At 39.8% G+C, this 18,604-nt stretch overlaps 1 protein-coding gene across 3 annotated transcripts; it reads left to right on the top strand.

Annotated features, from left to right (window-relative positions):
• The first annotated feature begins 99 nt into the window (after window positions 1-99).
• On the top strand, window positions 100-14,595 carry mtrr (5-methyltetrahydrofolate-homocysteine methyltransferase reductase). 3 transcript variants are annotated; one of them, XM_085939195.1, is made up of 15 exons: window positions 100-195; window positions 540-684; window positions 810-963; window positions 1,060-1,177; window positions 1,284-1,662; window positions 1,762-1,875; window positions 1,964-2,120; window positions 2,224-2,312; window positions 2,410-2,590; window positions 4,035-4,077; window positions 5,358-5,538; window positions 5,966-6,084; window positions 10,469-10,561; window positions 12,552-12,745; window positions 13,673-13,812. In XM_085939195.1, coding segments are annotated over exons 1-15 (1,995 nt in total). In that variant the 5' UTR covers window positions 100-169; the 3' UTR covers window positions 13,675-13,812. The 3 variants fall into 3 exon arrangements, with proteins under 3 accessions (XP_085795321.1, XP_085795322.1, XP_085795320.1); XM_085939196.1 differs by lacking the exon at window positions 13,673-13,812 and adding an exon at window positions 13,470-13,524; XM_085939194.1 differs by having other exon boundaries at window positions 101-195; window positions 12,552-12,749; window positions 13,673-14,595.
• The last annotated feature ends 4,009 nt before the right edge of the window (window positions 14,596-18,604 follow it).

An 18,604-nucleotide genomic window follows, 5' to 3' on the forward strand; every position in this document is an offset into this window, starting at 1 on the left:
TATTAACAGTCGTTTAAATTGCACGTAAAAACTGTTTAAACAAAAAACGTTTTTTTTGTGGTGGACTCTTCCGATCACGTTGTATCTCGTGTGAGTTGCACCACGAGAAAGATGTTCTCGCGTGACTTAAACCAATGGGTAAAATAAAGGGTGTGACACAACCCGTTAGATGGTTCCCGTTGCAGATCTAGAAAGGTATCATGCATTTATTAAACATTAGCATTCTATAATTCAGTTACCATGCTATTGGGTCCATTTCATTTCAGCGATCGCCTATTAGTACACGTGTTTTTCATTTTGAAGTCTACTTCTAGATTCCACGTGTGAAAATGTCTAGTATGACGCAACATCCGGCTCGGTAGTGTTTACGTTTTCTTAGTTTAAATTCTGAGGAAATTGTTGCGGAGAGCTGACTTTATTTGTCTCATGTCTTGAAGGTAAACTTAGAGGAAAGCGCTTTTTCCAAGCTACTATCAGTGTGAAGTTTTTTATTTTTATTTTTTAACCTAAGGTAAAAAAACTTTTGTGTTTTCCTGCAGAATGCCCATTGAAGTCAAGCCTCGAATTGTGGTTCTCTATGGGTCTCAAAAAGGTCAAGCCCAGTCCATTGCAGAAGGCATAGCTGAAGAGGCAGAGGGGCATGGACTACTTGCTGAGCTCAGCTGTTTGAATCAGAAAGATAAGGTAGAAAGAGCATGTGGGATTTGTTTTAATAGATCATGCTGCTGACATGCCATAATGCTTGAATGTGGTCATCTACAATGTGGTTGCTTCTTCTTATGTCTGGTTTATTAAAACGTGTGTTTCAGTACAATTTAGAGAAGGAAAATTCCCCTGTTGTCTTTATTGTGTCTACTACTGGAGATGGAGAGCCACCAGACAATGCCCTGCAATTTGTGAAGCACATTAAGAAGAAGACCCTCTCTTCTGAACACTATAAACATCTCCACTATGCACTTTTAGGTAAATGAACCTTAATTTAATTTGTCTTTTGTGTAAGTCATAAAATTGCTAAGTACTCTTTATTAATTTCTTATTTGATCTCTCTATCTGCTCTAGCTTTAGGAGACACCAACTACGAAAACTTTTGCAACTGCGGGAAGACAATTGAGCGTCGTCTACAGGAACTTGGAGCCCAACAATTCTATGCAACAGGATATGCAGATGACGGTACAGGGTAAGTTATGCGAAGGAATACGTAAATGTAGTTGCATCACTGGAAATCTTTGTAATTTTTTTCAATTAAAAAATATAAATTCTTCATCCCTTCTCTTTTTCCCAAGGTTGGAGTTGGTTGTAGACCCTTGGCTTGAAGGACTGTGGAAAGCTGTCAAAGCCGCTTTAACAAATATGGCTTCTGATTGGAGTATGGACAAGACAATTCCAGATTCATCGATAGCACATGTTGAACTAAACCTCCTAAGCCTCACTGACCAGTCTCCCAACTTGGACCTCAAATGTGCATCTCCGGCTTCAGCTTCTGTTGAAGGAGCCCGGTTAACGGCACCCCCAGCAGAAACGCAAAACACGGATGCTGGATTGTCCGATGCACCTTCACTGTCACACTCAGTGCCTCCGCTGTGCGATTTGTCTCTAAATGTTCCTAGTCTACCTCCACCTTTTCTAGATGTATCACTTCAGGAATTAGACATGGTAGATGAGGTGTGAACTGTTTTTATTTATTTATTTTTATCTCTTCCGAATGCCCTTCTTGTGCTAATTACATTTTTTTTTTTTTTTAATGAGTTTTTTTTTTTTTAGATTTGTGGACCGTTAAACAGCGAAACTCTCAATTTGGTCCCTATATCCCGTGCCGTTTGTTTAACAACGGGCGAGTCAGTCAAGACTGCCATCCTTCTTGAGCTTGACATCACTGTAAGTTTGATCAAATATTCTCTTTTTTTAGTCCACAGTATTTCATTCCATACTAACTGGTTTATAAATATGTTTTCTTCCTCCCAAGACTCACCCAATGATGACTTATCAGCCTGGAGATTCGTTTGATGTTTTCTGCCCAAATAGGGCATCTGAGGTCAAGCAATTGCTTCAAAGATTAGGTCTTGAGGATAAGAAGAATCATCTAGTCCAAGTTTCTTTACTGAAAAACACAAAGAAAAAAGGTTAGCAAACTGCTGTAGCATGCATTCCAAACAAAAACATGACATCATGCAGCAAAAGTTAGATTTTTACTGTGGTATTAATTTCCTGCCTGCTGCGTTTCAGGTGCTCAGGTGCCCTCATATATCCCTCAAAACGTTTCTCTACTGTACCTGTTCACATGGTGTCTGGAGATTAGAAATGTTCCTAAGAAGGTCAGTGTCGACCAAAAAAATGTTAAACCTTATAAAAGGGTTAGGGTTAGATCTCAGGGCAATCATTTGATATCCGACAAATGTTTCCTTCTTTCAGGCCTTCTTGCGAGCGCTGGCTGAGCATACAGCAGATGGCGTGCAAAAAAGGAGATTGCAGGAGCTTTGTAGCAAACAAGGCACCGCCGACTACAACCAGTTTGTGAGAGAGACAAGCCTCTGTGTTTTGGAGCTTCTCGACGCTTTCCCATCCTGCTTGCCTCCCCTGAGCCTCTTTCTAGGTCAGATAACTTTCTTTTGTCTTCATCATTTAGCAAGCAGGAGTTTTTCCATTTATTTAATTTGCTTACATTTATGAGGCTTTTTATGTGCAGGTTTTAGTTAGTAGTTTCACTTTCTGTGGCATCGGGAATATAACTTTTAACCACAGAGGGGCGCTGTTGCCCTAATAAAGCAAGCTTTATTTTTGCAAGAAACAATTTTTACACATCTTCTCACGTTTGTTTCTTTTGTAAAGCAAGTTTATATATATTTTTTTTAATTTTCCCTCAATAATATTGAATTTGATAAATGTCACTTCCATTCCATTCTTTCAATCAAGCAAATACTTGTCCTCATTTATTAGCCATGCTGTGTGGTTTAACTATTCAGTAGACCAAATTTTAGCTGACAGAGAAATTACTTGGCAGCAGCTTGACATTGAAGTTGTCCTCTAAAACACCTCTGTCGCAGCCCTTTCCCTTTTTTACACTGACGTTAGTTATTTTTGGCCTTCATGCCAGTCTTTCTGCCACTGCTTCTTTTTTTTTTTTTTTTTTTCTGTAAGCGGTGATCTGATGCAGAAGGTGCTGGAAGCTTCTCAAAGCAACAGATGTTAGGTTGAACAGAGGGTCCGAGGTTTGCAGAGGTGATCTTGGAGCAGAGGTTAATAGCGAAGCCTTACTCAGCGGGTCAAGGACACAGCGTTATGCACCCCGACGTGTTCACTTGACTCCTCGATCTGGGTTTATACTTTGACAGTAACTACAAATAATGAGGATAGCATCCAAGTGCACGTTCATCTATTTTTATATAATCCTATTCCCCCCTATTTTTTTTTTTTTTTTTTACATCATCCTATTCACAAAAACATGAACATTAAGAATGAAGTTCCTCCCCGTTAGCAGGTGTCAGGCTGACAGTGTGAGCAGATTTTGTCCAGCTGTTGATCTTTCCAAGCGATTTAGCTGAATGATGTGTTTTTGCAGTGCCTCAGATGCGTCGCTATTACTCGTACAGGTTCATCTATTATTCACATTTAACTCGCTTCTTTTTGACCCACATCACATCGGTGGCGGTGCAGGAAAGGCTCGTCCTGTTGCGCTGCTCCTTCTACGTTGACTTTTCTCGTTTCCACCTTTGCTAACGCACCGTGCGCTGCTTATTATAAAAAAAAAAGGAGGGCACCTTCATGGCTGACTTTGCAATAGCGTTTGCAGAAGCAATCTGTTTCCCACTGGCTTCACATCTGGCCACTTGGGATTCAAACAGCCTGACTTTGTGATTTTAATAAATATCGCAGCAGCATGTCCTAAAAACCAGACATTAATTTGAGCGACGTTTACTGAAAATAAATATGGTTTCGATCACGATGATTTTCCACCCATCCATCATGGTCAATAACATATTTGGAAGACAACAGGATGATTGACAGCTGTGCTTATATTTTTATTTTATTTTTTTTAGAGCATCTCCCCAAGCTGCAGCCAAGGCCTTATTCAGCGGCCAGGTAAGAAGACTGAAAAAAAAAAAAGCATTAACATGGCCTCACAATGATAAATGTCTGTCGTATTCCAACCCTAATATTCCAACGCTCATTTTCTTTCTGCACAATGACACCTAAAAATAGTTTCAGAACAGCGATAGGTAATCAAAAGGAAGAGAAAGCTGAATGCGTCTTGACAGTGACTATTAGCGCTGTTTGAACAGAGAAATGACACAAAACAATGACAAATGTCTCAATGAAGAAAAGTGCACTTTTATTTGAGTCATGATTAAATAAATGAATGGTTTGCCTCGGGGATAGTTGCTACATCTCCTTTGTGCGTCAATGAACTCTTCAATCTTCATCTGGTTGGATGGCGATATGAATTCAAACAATTATTATGCTTTAGGTAAAAACTGTAGAATTTTCCCAATAAAAAAAAGACTGGATGACCTAGTCCATGTAAAGAGCACTTCAGTGTGTAGATTCCCGAATGAACTTTGTGATGAGAGAACTTGGAACAAAACAAAATGGACTATCGCCAGCCAGACTTTTATTTAAATCAACCTCCCATCTTTTTTGCCTCACTTAGCTAGTCATCGATTTGCGCTTCCTGTTAAGCTAGTACCCATTAGGGTCTGCTTTAAAGCTCACAAGGAACATGATCGTCTAAGACAAGGTCAGAACTTCTCGGCTACTCTCCGACTCGCTTTGCTGCTTCCTTGATTGTGAAAAGAGGGAGAGAGGGAGAGAGACTGGCGACTGTAGTTTATTGGAAAGTGCAGACTTGAGACATTAGAGGCTTGCATTATTGATGTTAGAGTCAATAGAGGTCTTCGACGGCAAACAGGAAGTAGAAAGGAGAAGTACGGACAGGTGCTCTGAGGGATGATGACATTTTTTCAACTACCTGGCAATGAACGTATGGAGTCTGAAAAGACCTAGAAATATTTTTTTTTGATGAGTTCAGGAAAAGAGGCAGCATACAAAATGGATGGTGAATACTTTTAAATTTCCCTAAGCTATCAGTGGAAAAAGGTTTGGAGAGCCCAAGGAGCCGTATAGATGTAGCACCGTCATTTTTCCTCCTCACATCACATTAAGAGCCTTTTCATCTCTGCTACTTTGATCAGCTGCTGTCCAAATGGGTTATTTTTTTTGTCTGAATGGAGTCCATCATGCTTTTCTGTACCACTCTGTTCTTTATCTGTTCTTCTCTAGATCTCCCCATCATTGTCTGCCAGTATTTTACCCACGTGCTCTCTCTTCTAACTTTTGTTGTCCGTCGTCTCTCAAACTCGCAGCTCCTGCCTTCAGCATCCGGGCAAGCTGAATTTCGTCTTTAGCGTTATCGAGTTCCCAGCACGCTCAGGTCGTCCTGTGGGGAGGCAGGGCTTATGTACTGGTTGGCTCTTTGACCTCGTCTCCCCTCTCCTAGTTCACCAAGGAAAGGATGAATTGCAGAATTGCGGGGCTCTGCCGCAGGTGAGTGTACACACCATCAAAGGAAAACTGAAATATGAATAGAGTTCAGTTTCCATGAAAATCCACAGAGTTAAAAGCTAAAAACAAAGGAGATAGCAATTTAAGATTGTTGCCTTGGCGGAGGTATTTGAAAACAATTGCTACTCCATTTGGCTTTCCTTCTTTGAGATTCCACTGATCGCTCGAGTTTGGACCTTTTATGTGGGGTCGATTAAAATCGAATATAATTTGAATTAAAGCAACTAAATCTTCTCGATCACACCCTGTGGAGTTTAGTTGGAGCTCATAAGTTTTCTCATTAGCCTGTCTTAGAATGTTAAGTAGATCAATTAATAGATTGGAAGGCCCTCAGTGGCTCCTCAGCACTCTTCTAATTACTTCCATTATTTAGAATGCACACTAATGTTCTGTGACCCTCACACCACAGATTCATGTGAGTTTGAGACCCAACCGCTCCTTTCGACTTCCACCTGACGCGTCAGCGCCTGTCGTAATGGTCGGACCCGGTACGGGTGTCGCGCCCTTCATCGGCTTCCTTCAGCAAAGGTGAACAAATGTATATTCATGCATTCTTTCTCCAATGGTTTTGTGCAGATTGTTTGGCTGACCTTTCCGGACTTAGTCATGGATATTCACAAATGTCTCAGTTTATGTATCCACTGCACATTTTCCGGCTAATCTGCTCTGACAGTTGAATGAGGCCGACCTCGAGCTTGACGTCATCGCATGAGGCGTAATAATCATTTAATGACAGTCAGCTTTTGTTTTATCCATCTAATTAGGAATAAATGAGGTCCCTGTAATGTGCAGCTTCTTAAATTCTACTTGTTTGGACGTGACATCCAAAATTTGGGGAGGTTCTGAATTGACGGGTAGGCCACGATTGCAAGATGAACTGTCATAAAGAGTTAATGTGACCGTTTGAAGCTTCTCTCAGTCGGGCTGATAGATGCGCGTTGAAGCGAGCCCGTGTCTCCCTGGGCTTGTCAGGAAGCAGCGCAAACCTTTTTAGTGTGACTGACACGTTTAAGTCACGGGCGACCTTGCGCGGATGAGTTTGCGGCCCAGTCAGCTCCAATTGTCTCCAACTCACCTGGACAGATGACAAGCTTTGGAGGGCCAGTGATCCTTTTTTCTGTTCTCGAAATATAAATAGTAAAAAATATTGACTGCTTGTTGGGGAAAAAAAGCACATAGAAAATGACTTGGAGATTGTTCAATCTATCAGCTTCAACGGTATAAAATTGCTGTCGGGGTGAGCCAAAAAATTCATTTGACGTTTTTACAACCCGTTGAGCGCCGTCAATTGTTTTTTTTTTTTTTTTTTTTTGCACCCCGCTGTCGATTTGACTCATAATCAGGCAGGAAATGGACTTTGCACAGCTTAAGTCCGGCAGCTGGCATTGAATTTGAAATGCAAATGTATTGACATTCTAACTTTGCTAGCCACCAGTCAATGTTGTGCTCTATTGGAATTGCAGTATTTTCAGCAAACTTTCAACTTGTGGTTTTCTTCCCAATGCCATTTAGATTTCTACGGCAGCTTGTTTAGAGGGGAAACTGAGTGGACAATGAATTTCTTTAGCAAACTTCATCTTGATTTAATTCCACATAATCTTACCTCTCAAATTTATGATTTATATTTTATTATTTACCAGCCACCTCTTATTCATGAGCTCAATAGAGTAGAGGAACAAAACAGGATATGTCAACATTGCAAAACAATTTGAAATATCAACATTACCATTTTAACATTTTATTTATGTAAATTGGTTAGGCCAACAGCAGTATTCAAATCATTACTTCAGGTTTTGTTTTTTTTAAACTACAGACACCGGAAGCCCGAAGCAAATTCCACCTCGCATTGCTTTTGTTGTGGCATAAATGTTTCATTTGTTTTCCTCCACTGTCGGAGTTTAAACTCACATATGTAGAGTTCAGCTGATAACATTTTGCCTTTTCCGTTTTGCATCTAATGCCGCCGCGTTGTTCCAAATACGATTGCGTCGATTGACGCGTGGTCTGCGATAACAGCCGCCAGTTTGTTAACAGTCCAGTCATGTCGAGACCCTTAGTGCTAATCAATTTGGTTTTGTAAAAATACATTTTTGAATTCAGATTGCAACCGGAAGAAACCTCAATAAAAGGTCACGAACTCACTAGGTGGTGTCAAATTGCTTTTTTTTTTTTTTTTTTAAAGAAGCTCTCCAGCTCAGATTGTCTGGAAATGATTCTATGCAAAATCATGTGATGTCTGGTGGGGTTTTTTTTCACAGCGGTGACGACAGTAAAATAAATATAACAATGAGTTGTCACCTGTCATATCCTTTATGGCGTTAAAGACAAAATTGATGCCAGAGGCTAAACTTGACAAGGATGACAACCAGCCAAAGCTTTACGTAACCTGGACAATCTAATACAAGAGAGAAATTATGAAAAAAGGAAATCTGTTTTCCATTCTCAGTTTTGACACGTTTACGGAGGCGTTTCATTCTTTTCTGCTCCTTCTTTTCTGTGTTTGAAATGCGGAACCAGAGACATTGACGCTGTCACTTAATGCGAAAGAAATCCACACCGCCTACCCGGAAGTCAGGAGAGTGAACCATTAGCCCATCAGTGACCTAATGAAATGTACCTTACAAGATAATTAGGATATTTACCCAGTCCTAACCCTCCTCCTCACTATATGGCGCGCTTCTGCTACGGACCAAAATGGAGCGCTCTCCTCATGGGATCGTGTTGCACGCTGTTAAGAGTCTGCCGATGCAATGATATAATTTGTATTCAGGGAAAGGCGCCTGCGTAGCCTGTTCAGAATAGAAGCCAGCTTTTTTTCATATTAGTATTGATTCCTTCAGGGCAGGCGGCACACTAAAATGAGTTTACTTGAAGCTGTTTGCAGATCAGAATGCCCAGGATGCAAAATGAAAGGAATTGGAATGATGCTTTTGTTCATGATTGACACAAAAATTAAAGATTGGATTGTTTTCTTTTTTATTTTTTTAAATCATTTGGTTATCCCTTTCCTGAAATGTGTTTCTTGATTTTAAATCGAAATATACCAACGTGGGAGATTGACTGTTTGTGGCAAGATTATGAATAATATGTGTTCTGTTTTGCTTTCAAAACAATTGAGTAGCGGAAGTTAAAGTTCACAACAGCAAAGTTGAGAGAGGGAGAGATTCTGCTTCTGACTTGCTTTGTTTCCGGCACCGGGATGCTTGATAGACAGCTCCTTCCCTTTTCTTGCCTGTCTCTTCTTTGTGAGTTTCATCATGTTGTCAGGGGAGAAATTCTCACCAGAACCCTTCAACAAATGTAAAAAGCAATCTCGTTTGTTTGCTGTTCCGAAAGGAATTTTTTTTGTCCATTCAAGCAATCCGGCAAAAGTGAATGAAAAATAACATTTTATTTGACATTAGTTTGCCACTAGAATCTCTTTATAATATGATCATGGACTTGCATGCAAGGGAGAGCATTTTTTGTATTTATCTGAAAATGACTTCCTCTGAGGAAGACATTTGAAAAGCATTGCTTGATGTTCTCAGTCATTCAAATTTGCAAACTTGGTTGATCAGCGACTAAATGATAGCATTCATTGATATGCATTGTGCGGCAGACCATTTAAGAGTCTTAATTCTTTAGATTGCGCACGCAGAGGAGGATTCAATCTTGCTAAATAGGAAAGGACACCCAAGGATATCCAGCATTTCCCAAAAGACATGGTATAAACAGCTCAATTTAATTGTTTCGCTTTTGATGTCTTATTTTTATCTTTAGACTTGAATGAGATAGCAAGATCGGATAACCCACTTGTTTTATTCTGAACTCTTTTTTTTTTTTTCTATAAATGAAAGACACCTTTGTGGTCAATTAAATTAGCTGCGTCTGATTGGGTGCTTTATAAGCATCTCGCCATTTTCGGTCAGGCTTGTCGTCATTTGTACACCTTCAAAAGGTTGCTCGTCAGTCACAAGGCACAAACAGATAAAAATCACGTACAGTCGTCTTGAACGAACCAGTCAATTTAGTTTGACATTATAGTGAGCTTTATAGCTGCAATGGTTACAATAATAACCCATGGGAAGACTTTGTTTCATAAAGTAGAACAAAACTAATACAACAGCTTGAATTGGAAAAAAAGTGTCAAATGCTCCCTAATCAATTTCGTACAATTTTGCACGCGTTAACAGATGAGTCGCTTCAGTGATTGAAGATGGGGAGTCAGTTAATAGAAAAATAAATGAGTATATTAGCAACAATTGCATTGTGCTCATGATATTTAGAAAGTATAGTATGAGAATTCGATGGTAGCATTAATTTTTTTTATGCTGTCACATGATATCACAAAGTATATCATAATAGCTGTCCAATTATTTGTTCATTTCAGGCCGCCCTGAGCGCACAGTGATGGCTGGTGCAAAATAAATCGGACCCACAGCAGACATGATCAGAATATCTTTGTTACAGCTTCCATTTTAGATTTGTGGCTGCTCCGGCCAGTCATCCTTGCAGATGTCAGGAACAGATAATGCTTTTGAGATTCTGCTGCTGGCATCATGAAAAGGTTAAGGAGGTCAGCATTTATTCTCTCTCGTTGGTGCCTCTACCACAAGGAACAGAGACACTGACGGAGCCAGCCTTTTCTCGTCACACCTACTAAAAAATGACATTCTCAGCCTCCAGAAAAATCCCTGAAAAGTTTCACTTTTCGCGTCCTCGTCGGACACACGCCGTTTGATGTTTATTGTTCTCTTCCCTCTCTCATCACCTCATTCTGTGCATAAGGCAATCGCTGCCACTGCAGATTTTGCTTAACTCTGCCACCGCTCTTCTTTAACCTCTGAGAATAGATTTTCTCTCGTCCATCTGTTTTTTTTTTTCTTTGTGAATGAAGATCGACCGATAACGGTCCCTGTTTGACTTTCAGAGAAAAGGAGAGGCAGCAGAATCCCGACGCCGTGTTCGGTGAGACCTGGTTGTTTTTCGGTTGTCGCTACAGAGACCAAGACTACCTGTTCAGGTAAGCGCTCCGTTAATTGTCGCACATATTTGCATATACTTTGCATAGTTTTCACCTTGACATAAGGACACTCAAAGTATTCCATTATTTTTAACAGCTTTAAATGCTTAAGAAATTCTGCTATTCTATCATTATGTAAATGGGCAGCTTGGTGGAGTCGATATTTGCACATGTGCCTCACTCGCACTCAAGAAGTGATAATTTTTTAATCTTGACTCAGGCTTTCTTATGTGAATTTTAATCACACTGGATTGAAGGTATTTTTACATTCAAATGAGGTGAATAGTGTGGGAAGATGTATGCCTGCCACCTTCTTTCTTTCTTTCTTTCTTTCTTTCTTTCTTTCTTTCTTTCTTTCTTTCTTTCTTTCTTTCTTTCTTTCTTTCTTTCTTTCTTTCTTTCTTTCTTTCTTTCTTTCTTTCTTTCCAGAATGTTCCATCCTGTTGATTTGGCAAAGCCAATGTTTTTTTGCTCCACTATCTCCCTGGGGTTTGTTTGTTTTGGTTTTCAGCTTAATAATGGCTTGCTTCACTGATAGTGACAGCACTTTGGCTCTCATATTGAAAGTTGACCGCAACACATTCCAAATGCAAATAGCTCACTTGAAATGAACGCTCAACCTTTTGTCTGCTCCTTGTAAATGGGATAATGATGAAATAACAGCTTAGCAGCCAATTGTCCTGTCAATTGTCGACTTTTTGTCCCTAACAAGGGAGAAGCACATGAACCAATGATTGTAAATTCTATCCTGCTCACCTGATTTGAACGTTATCAATGAAGCTGGCAGTTTTTTTTTTTAAATTTTGAGGCAAAAAGATGAGAATTGCAAGCGAGCTGTCCCAATATTTATGAACCTGACTGTGTGTTTTCTCTTAATAAATTCAGGGTTGCATGCATAATATTTTGAAATCTTCCTCACCGTGGGAGTCAAATGTATCTCGGATCGCACACAATGTCGTTTTAAAAAATGATGCTAAAGTGTCCAAAATAAGAGTTCCATTTACAAATGATAATTGTTTAAATATTAGGGATGTGAACATTTATTATGATAGATAAAAACATTTCGTCCCCATGTAATTGATTCGTGACATTTTTTTTTAATCATATCCCTGCCGTCAGTCGTCACACTGCATAGATTTGAAAGAAAAAAAATCACTGTTGCATAACAACAGAAGTCCTTGGGGTCCCTCTCTATTATCACAACCTAAGTAGCGGAATAGTTTAACTTTATTTTTAGTTGTATTTGATATGCCTGAAGAATTCACTTTTCATGGTCAGAATTTTCAGTAAACACTATACAAGACGAGATTCAAATTTTCCTCCCATTTGAAATAAGTCATTGGTTTACCTGAGGCACACACCTTGACTCACCCTGTCATAGCCATAGTTTCCTCGGTGAGTGTTGTTGCTCAGACCTTCTTCCTCCTCAGGCTCTGCAGATAGCAAAGCAGAGGGAAGAAGTTGGCAAGCTCACCTCACTCGATAGGGAGCAAGGGTACACCCAACAGCAGGATTGATTAGAAAACCGTGTTTAGAACACTGCTTCGACCTTTCTGCTTTTCTTGTTAAGCAAAATAAATTAGCTGTCTGGCACAGCTTTTCTTGGACCTTTTGGCTCATCGGTGTTGTTTTTTTCTATTGAGCCCGATGGTTGTTTTTGTTCTTTGTAAATGTTGGGTAAGGAAATCCACACTGAAATGTCTTAAGGGGATGTTGGATGTGTTGGTGTGTTAGGTCACAAGGTCATGGCTCCGTATATCCAGATTTAGTCTCTCCTCATGAGGATGGGGAAAAACTGTTCAGTTTTGCCGGAAGGATCTTGGAAAAAGAATACAGGTCGTGACATTACAGGCATCGAACGCGTTTGCTATATTGTGCAAATGTACTCCTGTGTTTTTTTGTGGTTTATTTTGCCTCACCCAAATAACAGAAAGTCTCCGATACACCTTTGACTGAACCAAACCACCTGATTTTTTATTTCTCTCTCCAGGGAGGAGCTGGAAGGTTTTGTGTCCAGTGGCACCTTGGACCACCTCATGGTGTGTTTCTCCAGAGATAACCAGAAGGAAGAGGAGGAGGCCATTGTTTCAGGGAGACCTGCCAGATATGTCCAACACAACATGCTCCGCCACAGCCACAAAATCATCAACATGTTGATCAGACAAAACGCTTGCCTCTATGTTTGTGGGTAAGATTATTATTTTTTTTTAATCTTATCACTCTGTATGACACTTTACAGTTGAGTTGAGATTCAGAGCGAAGGATATTTATTGATTACTTTATTCAGAAGTCTGCATCAATACTTTGTCCGTGGTCAATCTAAACTCACTTGTTTTAAATTATAATAATGAATAAATGATCAATCCACAATGTCAGCAACATATTCAAGATTGAGCTCCTACTTGACATGAAATTTTATTCTCTAGACGACTGAATAAATAGCGGCTTGGTAAGATTATGCAAATATTTCAAGATATTAAGAGAAAAGGATATTTACAACAGTATTGAATCATTTTGGTAGAAATAATTTATTACAGGAATCTAAAGTAGTTTTGATTGGAGTGGAAATATGTTTTTTTATTCATCGCAGGATGATTAAGATGAGGGCGGTGAATATGCATGATAAATAAACTAAGCTAAGCACGCAAATGCACGTTGTTGTGTTGTTGCGAACCAACCAAAATGTGATTTCCTGCATACATACACTTCCCCTATATTCATTTCTCTCTGGAAGACAATGAATGATGCATAAAAATGAGCCACGCCAACAGTTTTATAGCTCAGAGTCCCATGATTTATCGAGAGGGTCTCACTTTTTATCACTTGCGGGGCTACCTGCTTCATCTAAATGATCTTTGAAACATCCGGACTAAATTAATTAAAATAAATCCCACCTCTATGTCAACAGAATGATGAATCCCTCCCAAAATGCCACAATTGCAAAATAGGAGCTTTGTCAGAGTTTTTGATTTATGACCATTGTCATTCAGGGGATGGAATTTTTCAGGTATAATGATGATCATTTAAAAGTTGTAGATTGTGTAGTCTAACCAGAAAATAAAGTGCAATGTTCAATGTGGTGGGATATTCTCTTCTTCCAACCCTCACCAGAGATGCAAAGAACATGGCTAAAGATGTCAACGACACCTTGGTGGAGATGATCATGAGTGAGCTCCAGGTGGACCAACTGGAGGCCATGAAGCAACTGGCTAGCCTGAGGGAGGAGAAACGCTACTTGCAGGACATCTGGGGATAAAAGAGGTCTTCTCTTTTTTTTTGATAAATATCATCCAAAACTCAACCTTCTGAGCTAACAGCAACGGAATTTCCAAGGCATTGCTTTAGAGCAGGTGTTGACATCATCTCATGCTTTGCTCGTTGAGCAAAAGTCACCTTGGCCAGTCCAATATTGCTGCTTATTGGTTCTTACGGTGTGAAAATGCTTTTAGGCTTGACAAGCACTCCATGTTTATCCTGCCAGTAAAAGTATTTAAGTCCGATTTGATGGAGGGATTTCAATGAGACTGAAACTGGCATTCGGTTCCTCCCTAGATAAACAAAAGTCATTTACATGCAAATATAAAAAGGATTTTGCAGGGTTTAGAAGTACTTTTTTTATGTGCAAAACTCACTGCCAACTTAATAGACCAGATTTGAAAATGAACTTGTGAAGGCCACACACACACACACACCAAAAAAACTGAAATCTTTTTTTAAAATGGATTTTTAATGAAAATACATGAAATACAAATATATTACAGGAATAATACAAGGCGTATTTTTTTCATTATTCATCATGAAAAAGTGTACTGTGAAGTTCAGAGTGAGCATAGAGGGCATAAATATCCATCCTAAAGCTCTCAGCTCTGAGAATAATCCCTCCGACTTGACTTTGTTTGGGTCTGCCCGCATGCACAATGTTATTTTCGACTCCTTCAAACGTTTCCCCAGCTGAGCTACGATCTCAAACACACACGCGCACACTGCCTGTCATATTGTGTGGTATGGAAATAAAATCATTCAAATAAACTTAAACCCATGATCTCCTCTTTTAGCCTTTTGTTTCTCAAATTGAATGTCTTCAAATGCAAACGAACTTGTGTTTGAGCAGCTAGAATGGAAAAAATGTGAAATTTGTATTTTTTTTTTTTTTTCCCCAACTCACAAACTTGAAAGTTGAAGGTGCCTTTGGTTAGCGAATGAAAGCATCTGCTAATTGAAGTCTTTTTTGTGGTGCTGCTTCTTTGCGTGCCGCAGAGCCCCAGAGAGAGGCTTCCTTAGAATTAAATCTTCTAACAGCGCTCGTTTTATTTCTCGTTTTGAAGGGAGGGTAGAGGGGAAAAAAACATGTTTACAATCTTCCACTACTTGCACCGCTGATGACACACCATTTAATTTGCTCTCAAGCCGGGTAAACAAAACCGTCACCGTCCTAGAAAATCACCCCTGACTGTGACTAATTGGTTTAATACCGACTTGTCAAACCGGGCAAAGAGAAAATCTGCAAGGCTGCGATCATTGTCACTACTTTACCTTAACTCATCCACTGAATTATCTCCGGAACGTGACTACAAATGTTCTCCCTTGCACACTTCATGTCACCCAGTCCTGCGACCCCTGAGGTCCGAGGCCGGTTTTAAAGTTATGGCTTCATAATTAAAAAGCTCCACGGTGTTGATATTGTCCTGCAGCAAAAAGAGGGCAACAGTTTGGAATAAATCAGAGCGTGTTAGAGGTCAGTGCGACCAGAGAGAAGTAACACCCCAGTGATAGATGACCCTTGTTAAAAATGGCTAAATGAAGCAGAAAGATGTGTGCTAGCGTTAATGACTCTTATTAGGAAAGTGTTGAACGAGACTTGCGAAGAGGTGCACTTCACCGTCGTGGTGCTCCACGGAAATGATGAGGTTAGGAGTCTAATCAGCCTGGTGACACATCATTTGCTTTTGCTTTCAGGGACTAACTGTAGTGTACTTTTTAGCAGGAAGCAAAATTCATCCATTTTTTTCTTTCTAGCAATCTATTTACACCTACTCAATAATTTAGCAATACAGAACAGCCACACCAAGAAGGTGAGTCCATATTGAACTCCTTTGTCGATATACTCCTGATTCATATCATAAAATATTTACCTTGGTCGTTAAATATGTAGTGTGAGGATATTCTGACACTAAAAGTAATTATTTTTGGGGAGAAAATGTCATTACATTTTCTTGCATAATGAATGGCGTCATCGGTGTCAGTTCGAGACGGTTAAAGCGTACGTTCACCTTCGGGAGGATCCTCATTGTCCTCAAATGTGAGCGAAAGGAAATGAGAAAATACTTTTTATATTACATTACAGATAAGGAACCCAAATCCCCCAAACAGGTAAATGAGATGATACACTATGGACCATGACTAAGGACATTTCCAAGTGACCTCAAACTTTTGAACGGTAGTGTATATTCATTGGACGGTCATTTTGTTCCCCTTAGATCAATTCCAAGAGGTGAATATCGATTCCACTTCTAGGCATATATGCAGGAAGTGTGTAAGCTGCTCAGGCTTCGAAAGACCTCTCAAAAATATGCAGGTATTTTTTTTTTTTCAAGTGACCTAATTTTATTTGTGTCAAGCTGCAACATTATGCTCGGTAGGTTCAAGGCAAACAAGCCATGGTGGTATAATAAGACGAGTTCTTAACAACAGTATGTCAGGATCACCGTGTAAAACGACCACTAAGCTCTCCAAAGTCTCTTAATCACTCCTTGTCTCTAGGGGAGGGCAAAACATGCAAGCTCGACACCAAGCGCTGCCTAATTCTCGTTACATGCACACACGCCGTACACGTATGCATTGAAATGCTAAATCGTGAACAAAAGCAATTATCGGGAGTGAAGGACAAAGCCGCCAAGGACGTATTTGTCTTCTTCTTGTACAGGACAGACGCTACGGATGTATAATGAAATTCCATTTGAATGCTGAACAATTACACAAGTGTCAATCACACTTGATGCTCAGCACAAAGACAAGCGCTGAACAAATGGGGAACTAAATGCAAACGGATGAATGACATTTTTGTTTTAATTCCAGGGAAGATAAGTAGCTGATTTGTTTAGACACAAGTCACATAGTAAACATAAAAAAATAAATAAAGTCTAACCGAAACGACAGGGTCACCAGTCAAATTACTGGAGTGATCAATTTTTTTCAAATGTATTTATTTGACAATTTTGTTTTCAAACTTTATTTTGCCTCCTATGAAGAAACAATTACGATTCCTCTCTCCTCTCTAAAACTCATAAAGCCACTGACGTATCACGCTGATATTTGACTTTGCAACTCGTGTAATTAAATGTTTTCTGGCAATTCAGTCATCACCAAGGTTGCTCTCTTTTGATTCATAAATGACGTTCCTCTTCAATAACGACTGATAGCAATAGATTGGGTCATATTTTCTCTTGCGTTTTGAAGGGCGATTCTGTCACTGAATGGAGAGAAACAAGACATTATAAAATATGGATGGTTGGCTCTATGTAGCTCAGATGATCTCATAATGTTAGTCAAGTTTTCATTGGCCAGGACTATATTGGGATATGTCTAGGAAAGGGGATATTGTAAAAAAAAAAAAAAAACCATGCCGCCCACATCAAGCCACCTTTGCGCTGTATTGATCATTCACTACAGGGCATCTCAACCTTTCTCCTTTTGTGGGCTTGATGACACGCTGAAATGTTCAGCATGAAGGAACAAAACACCCTGCTGCATCTTGTTTTTATTATTACCGAAAAATCCTCACAGGTAAACTGGAAATCGATTGAAATCTGTCGGCGTTCCCAACCCCACACACAACTTTCTTTCTTTTAACATTTAGCCTCTTCTATGCGCTTTCTTGCTAATTGGCCTTTCTGATGATGGTGGTGCCCACCCAGCGTTGGCCCACCGGGGTTTAATAAATGAGGGGCTGACTTTACTGGCGTGGTCTGAAGCGAGGGTTTGTTTTCCTGAGCGCACTTTGATGTGCATGACCACTTGAAAGAAACAGGGCATCTTTGATTGCTGCACTTGAAGTCAAATCTGACATGAAGCTGTAAACGTTATGGGAGCCGTTTGTTAGTGTCTTTACAGTAACTGGGAAGGCTTCGAAGCTACTTACCGAGAAGATGAGAGGAAAACCGCAAAGCCGGTTGCACCCGATTAGAATTGTACCAGCAGTAAAAAAATACATTTACAATTGCACTGAATAAAATTGCGTATCCAAGTTACCAATGACGATTTCTTTTTTTTGTTTTTTGCAATGATGGGTTACAACCGATCTGATCCATATTTCGAAGAAGCCATGGTTTGATCTGAAATAAATGTTGCAGGCATTCTTTTTCTCTTTCCAATTTTGGGAACTTTCAAAAAGTGGAACTGTCACATCGAGTACTATATGTGACACAATTGTGCCTCAGCCTTAAGTGGCTTGTCTCTTTTGGTGCTACCTTGTTTTGTAATCTTAACAAGGAACATCCCTGGATCATTTTAGCTCCCAAAAAAGGAGTTCTAGTAAATATCTGATTCGAATCCAACAATTAGACCAATTTAAATCAATAGTATTGTTCATTGTACCTTGAAACGTTGTAGCCATGATCTTGTCATTTGATTACAGTCACAATTAACGATCATTTCGGTTTTTGCACCCTTTGGTCATTGTTTACTGTAAAAATGTGTGGTGAAGTGAGTTTTTTTTTCTGAACAGGCCGAATCTCTCCCTCCTTACTTCTCCTAATTAAGTCCCGCCGCTTCCCAGCGTTGTCCTCATGGGCTTGTGTTGTTCATTGCTTCAGCCCTCCTGTATGACTCTTTGATTTTGCCTTAATTTGCGTCTTGTGCTCCACCTTTGTGTACACCGTGCACATTTATTCACCCTTACTGCGTCTCGGCCTCCTAATGGATTGATGTAAAGTGCTCTCCCGGCGCTTTGCAGCTGCTTGTTGTCCTTTATTGCTGCAGAAGTTGTGGCCTCAGGATGTTGTTTCTTCTCTTGTCCTACTGTGAGGGGAATGACTAATGTCCCCG

The sequence above is a fragment of the Syngnathus leptorhynchus genome, chromosome 19 (assembly GCF_054491065.1).
Source record: "Syngnathus leptorhynchus isolate UIUO chromosome 19, UIUO_Slep, whole genome shotgun sequence".
In the NCBI taxonomy this organism is placed as follows: Eukaryota; Metazoa; Chordata; class Actinopteri; order Syngnathiformes; family Syngnathidae; genus Syngnathus; species Syngnathus leptorhynchus.

Bases quoted from the DNA above. Each gene is read 5' to 3' on its own strand.
- mtrr (XM_085939194.1), top strand. From the start codon at position 170: ATGGTTCCCGTTGCAGATCTAGAAAG. The intron at 685-809 runs GTAGAAAGAGCA...CGTGTGTTTCAG, and splicing joins GTTTGAATCAGAAAGATAAG to TACAATTTAGAGAAGGAAAA. The intron at 964-1,059 runs GTAAATGAACCT...TATCTGCTCTAG, and splicing joins TCTCCACTATGCACTTTTAG to CTTTAGGAGACACCAACTAC.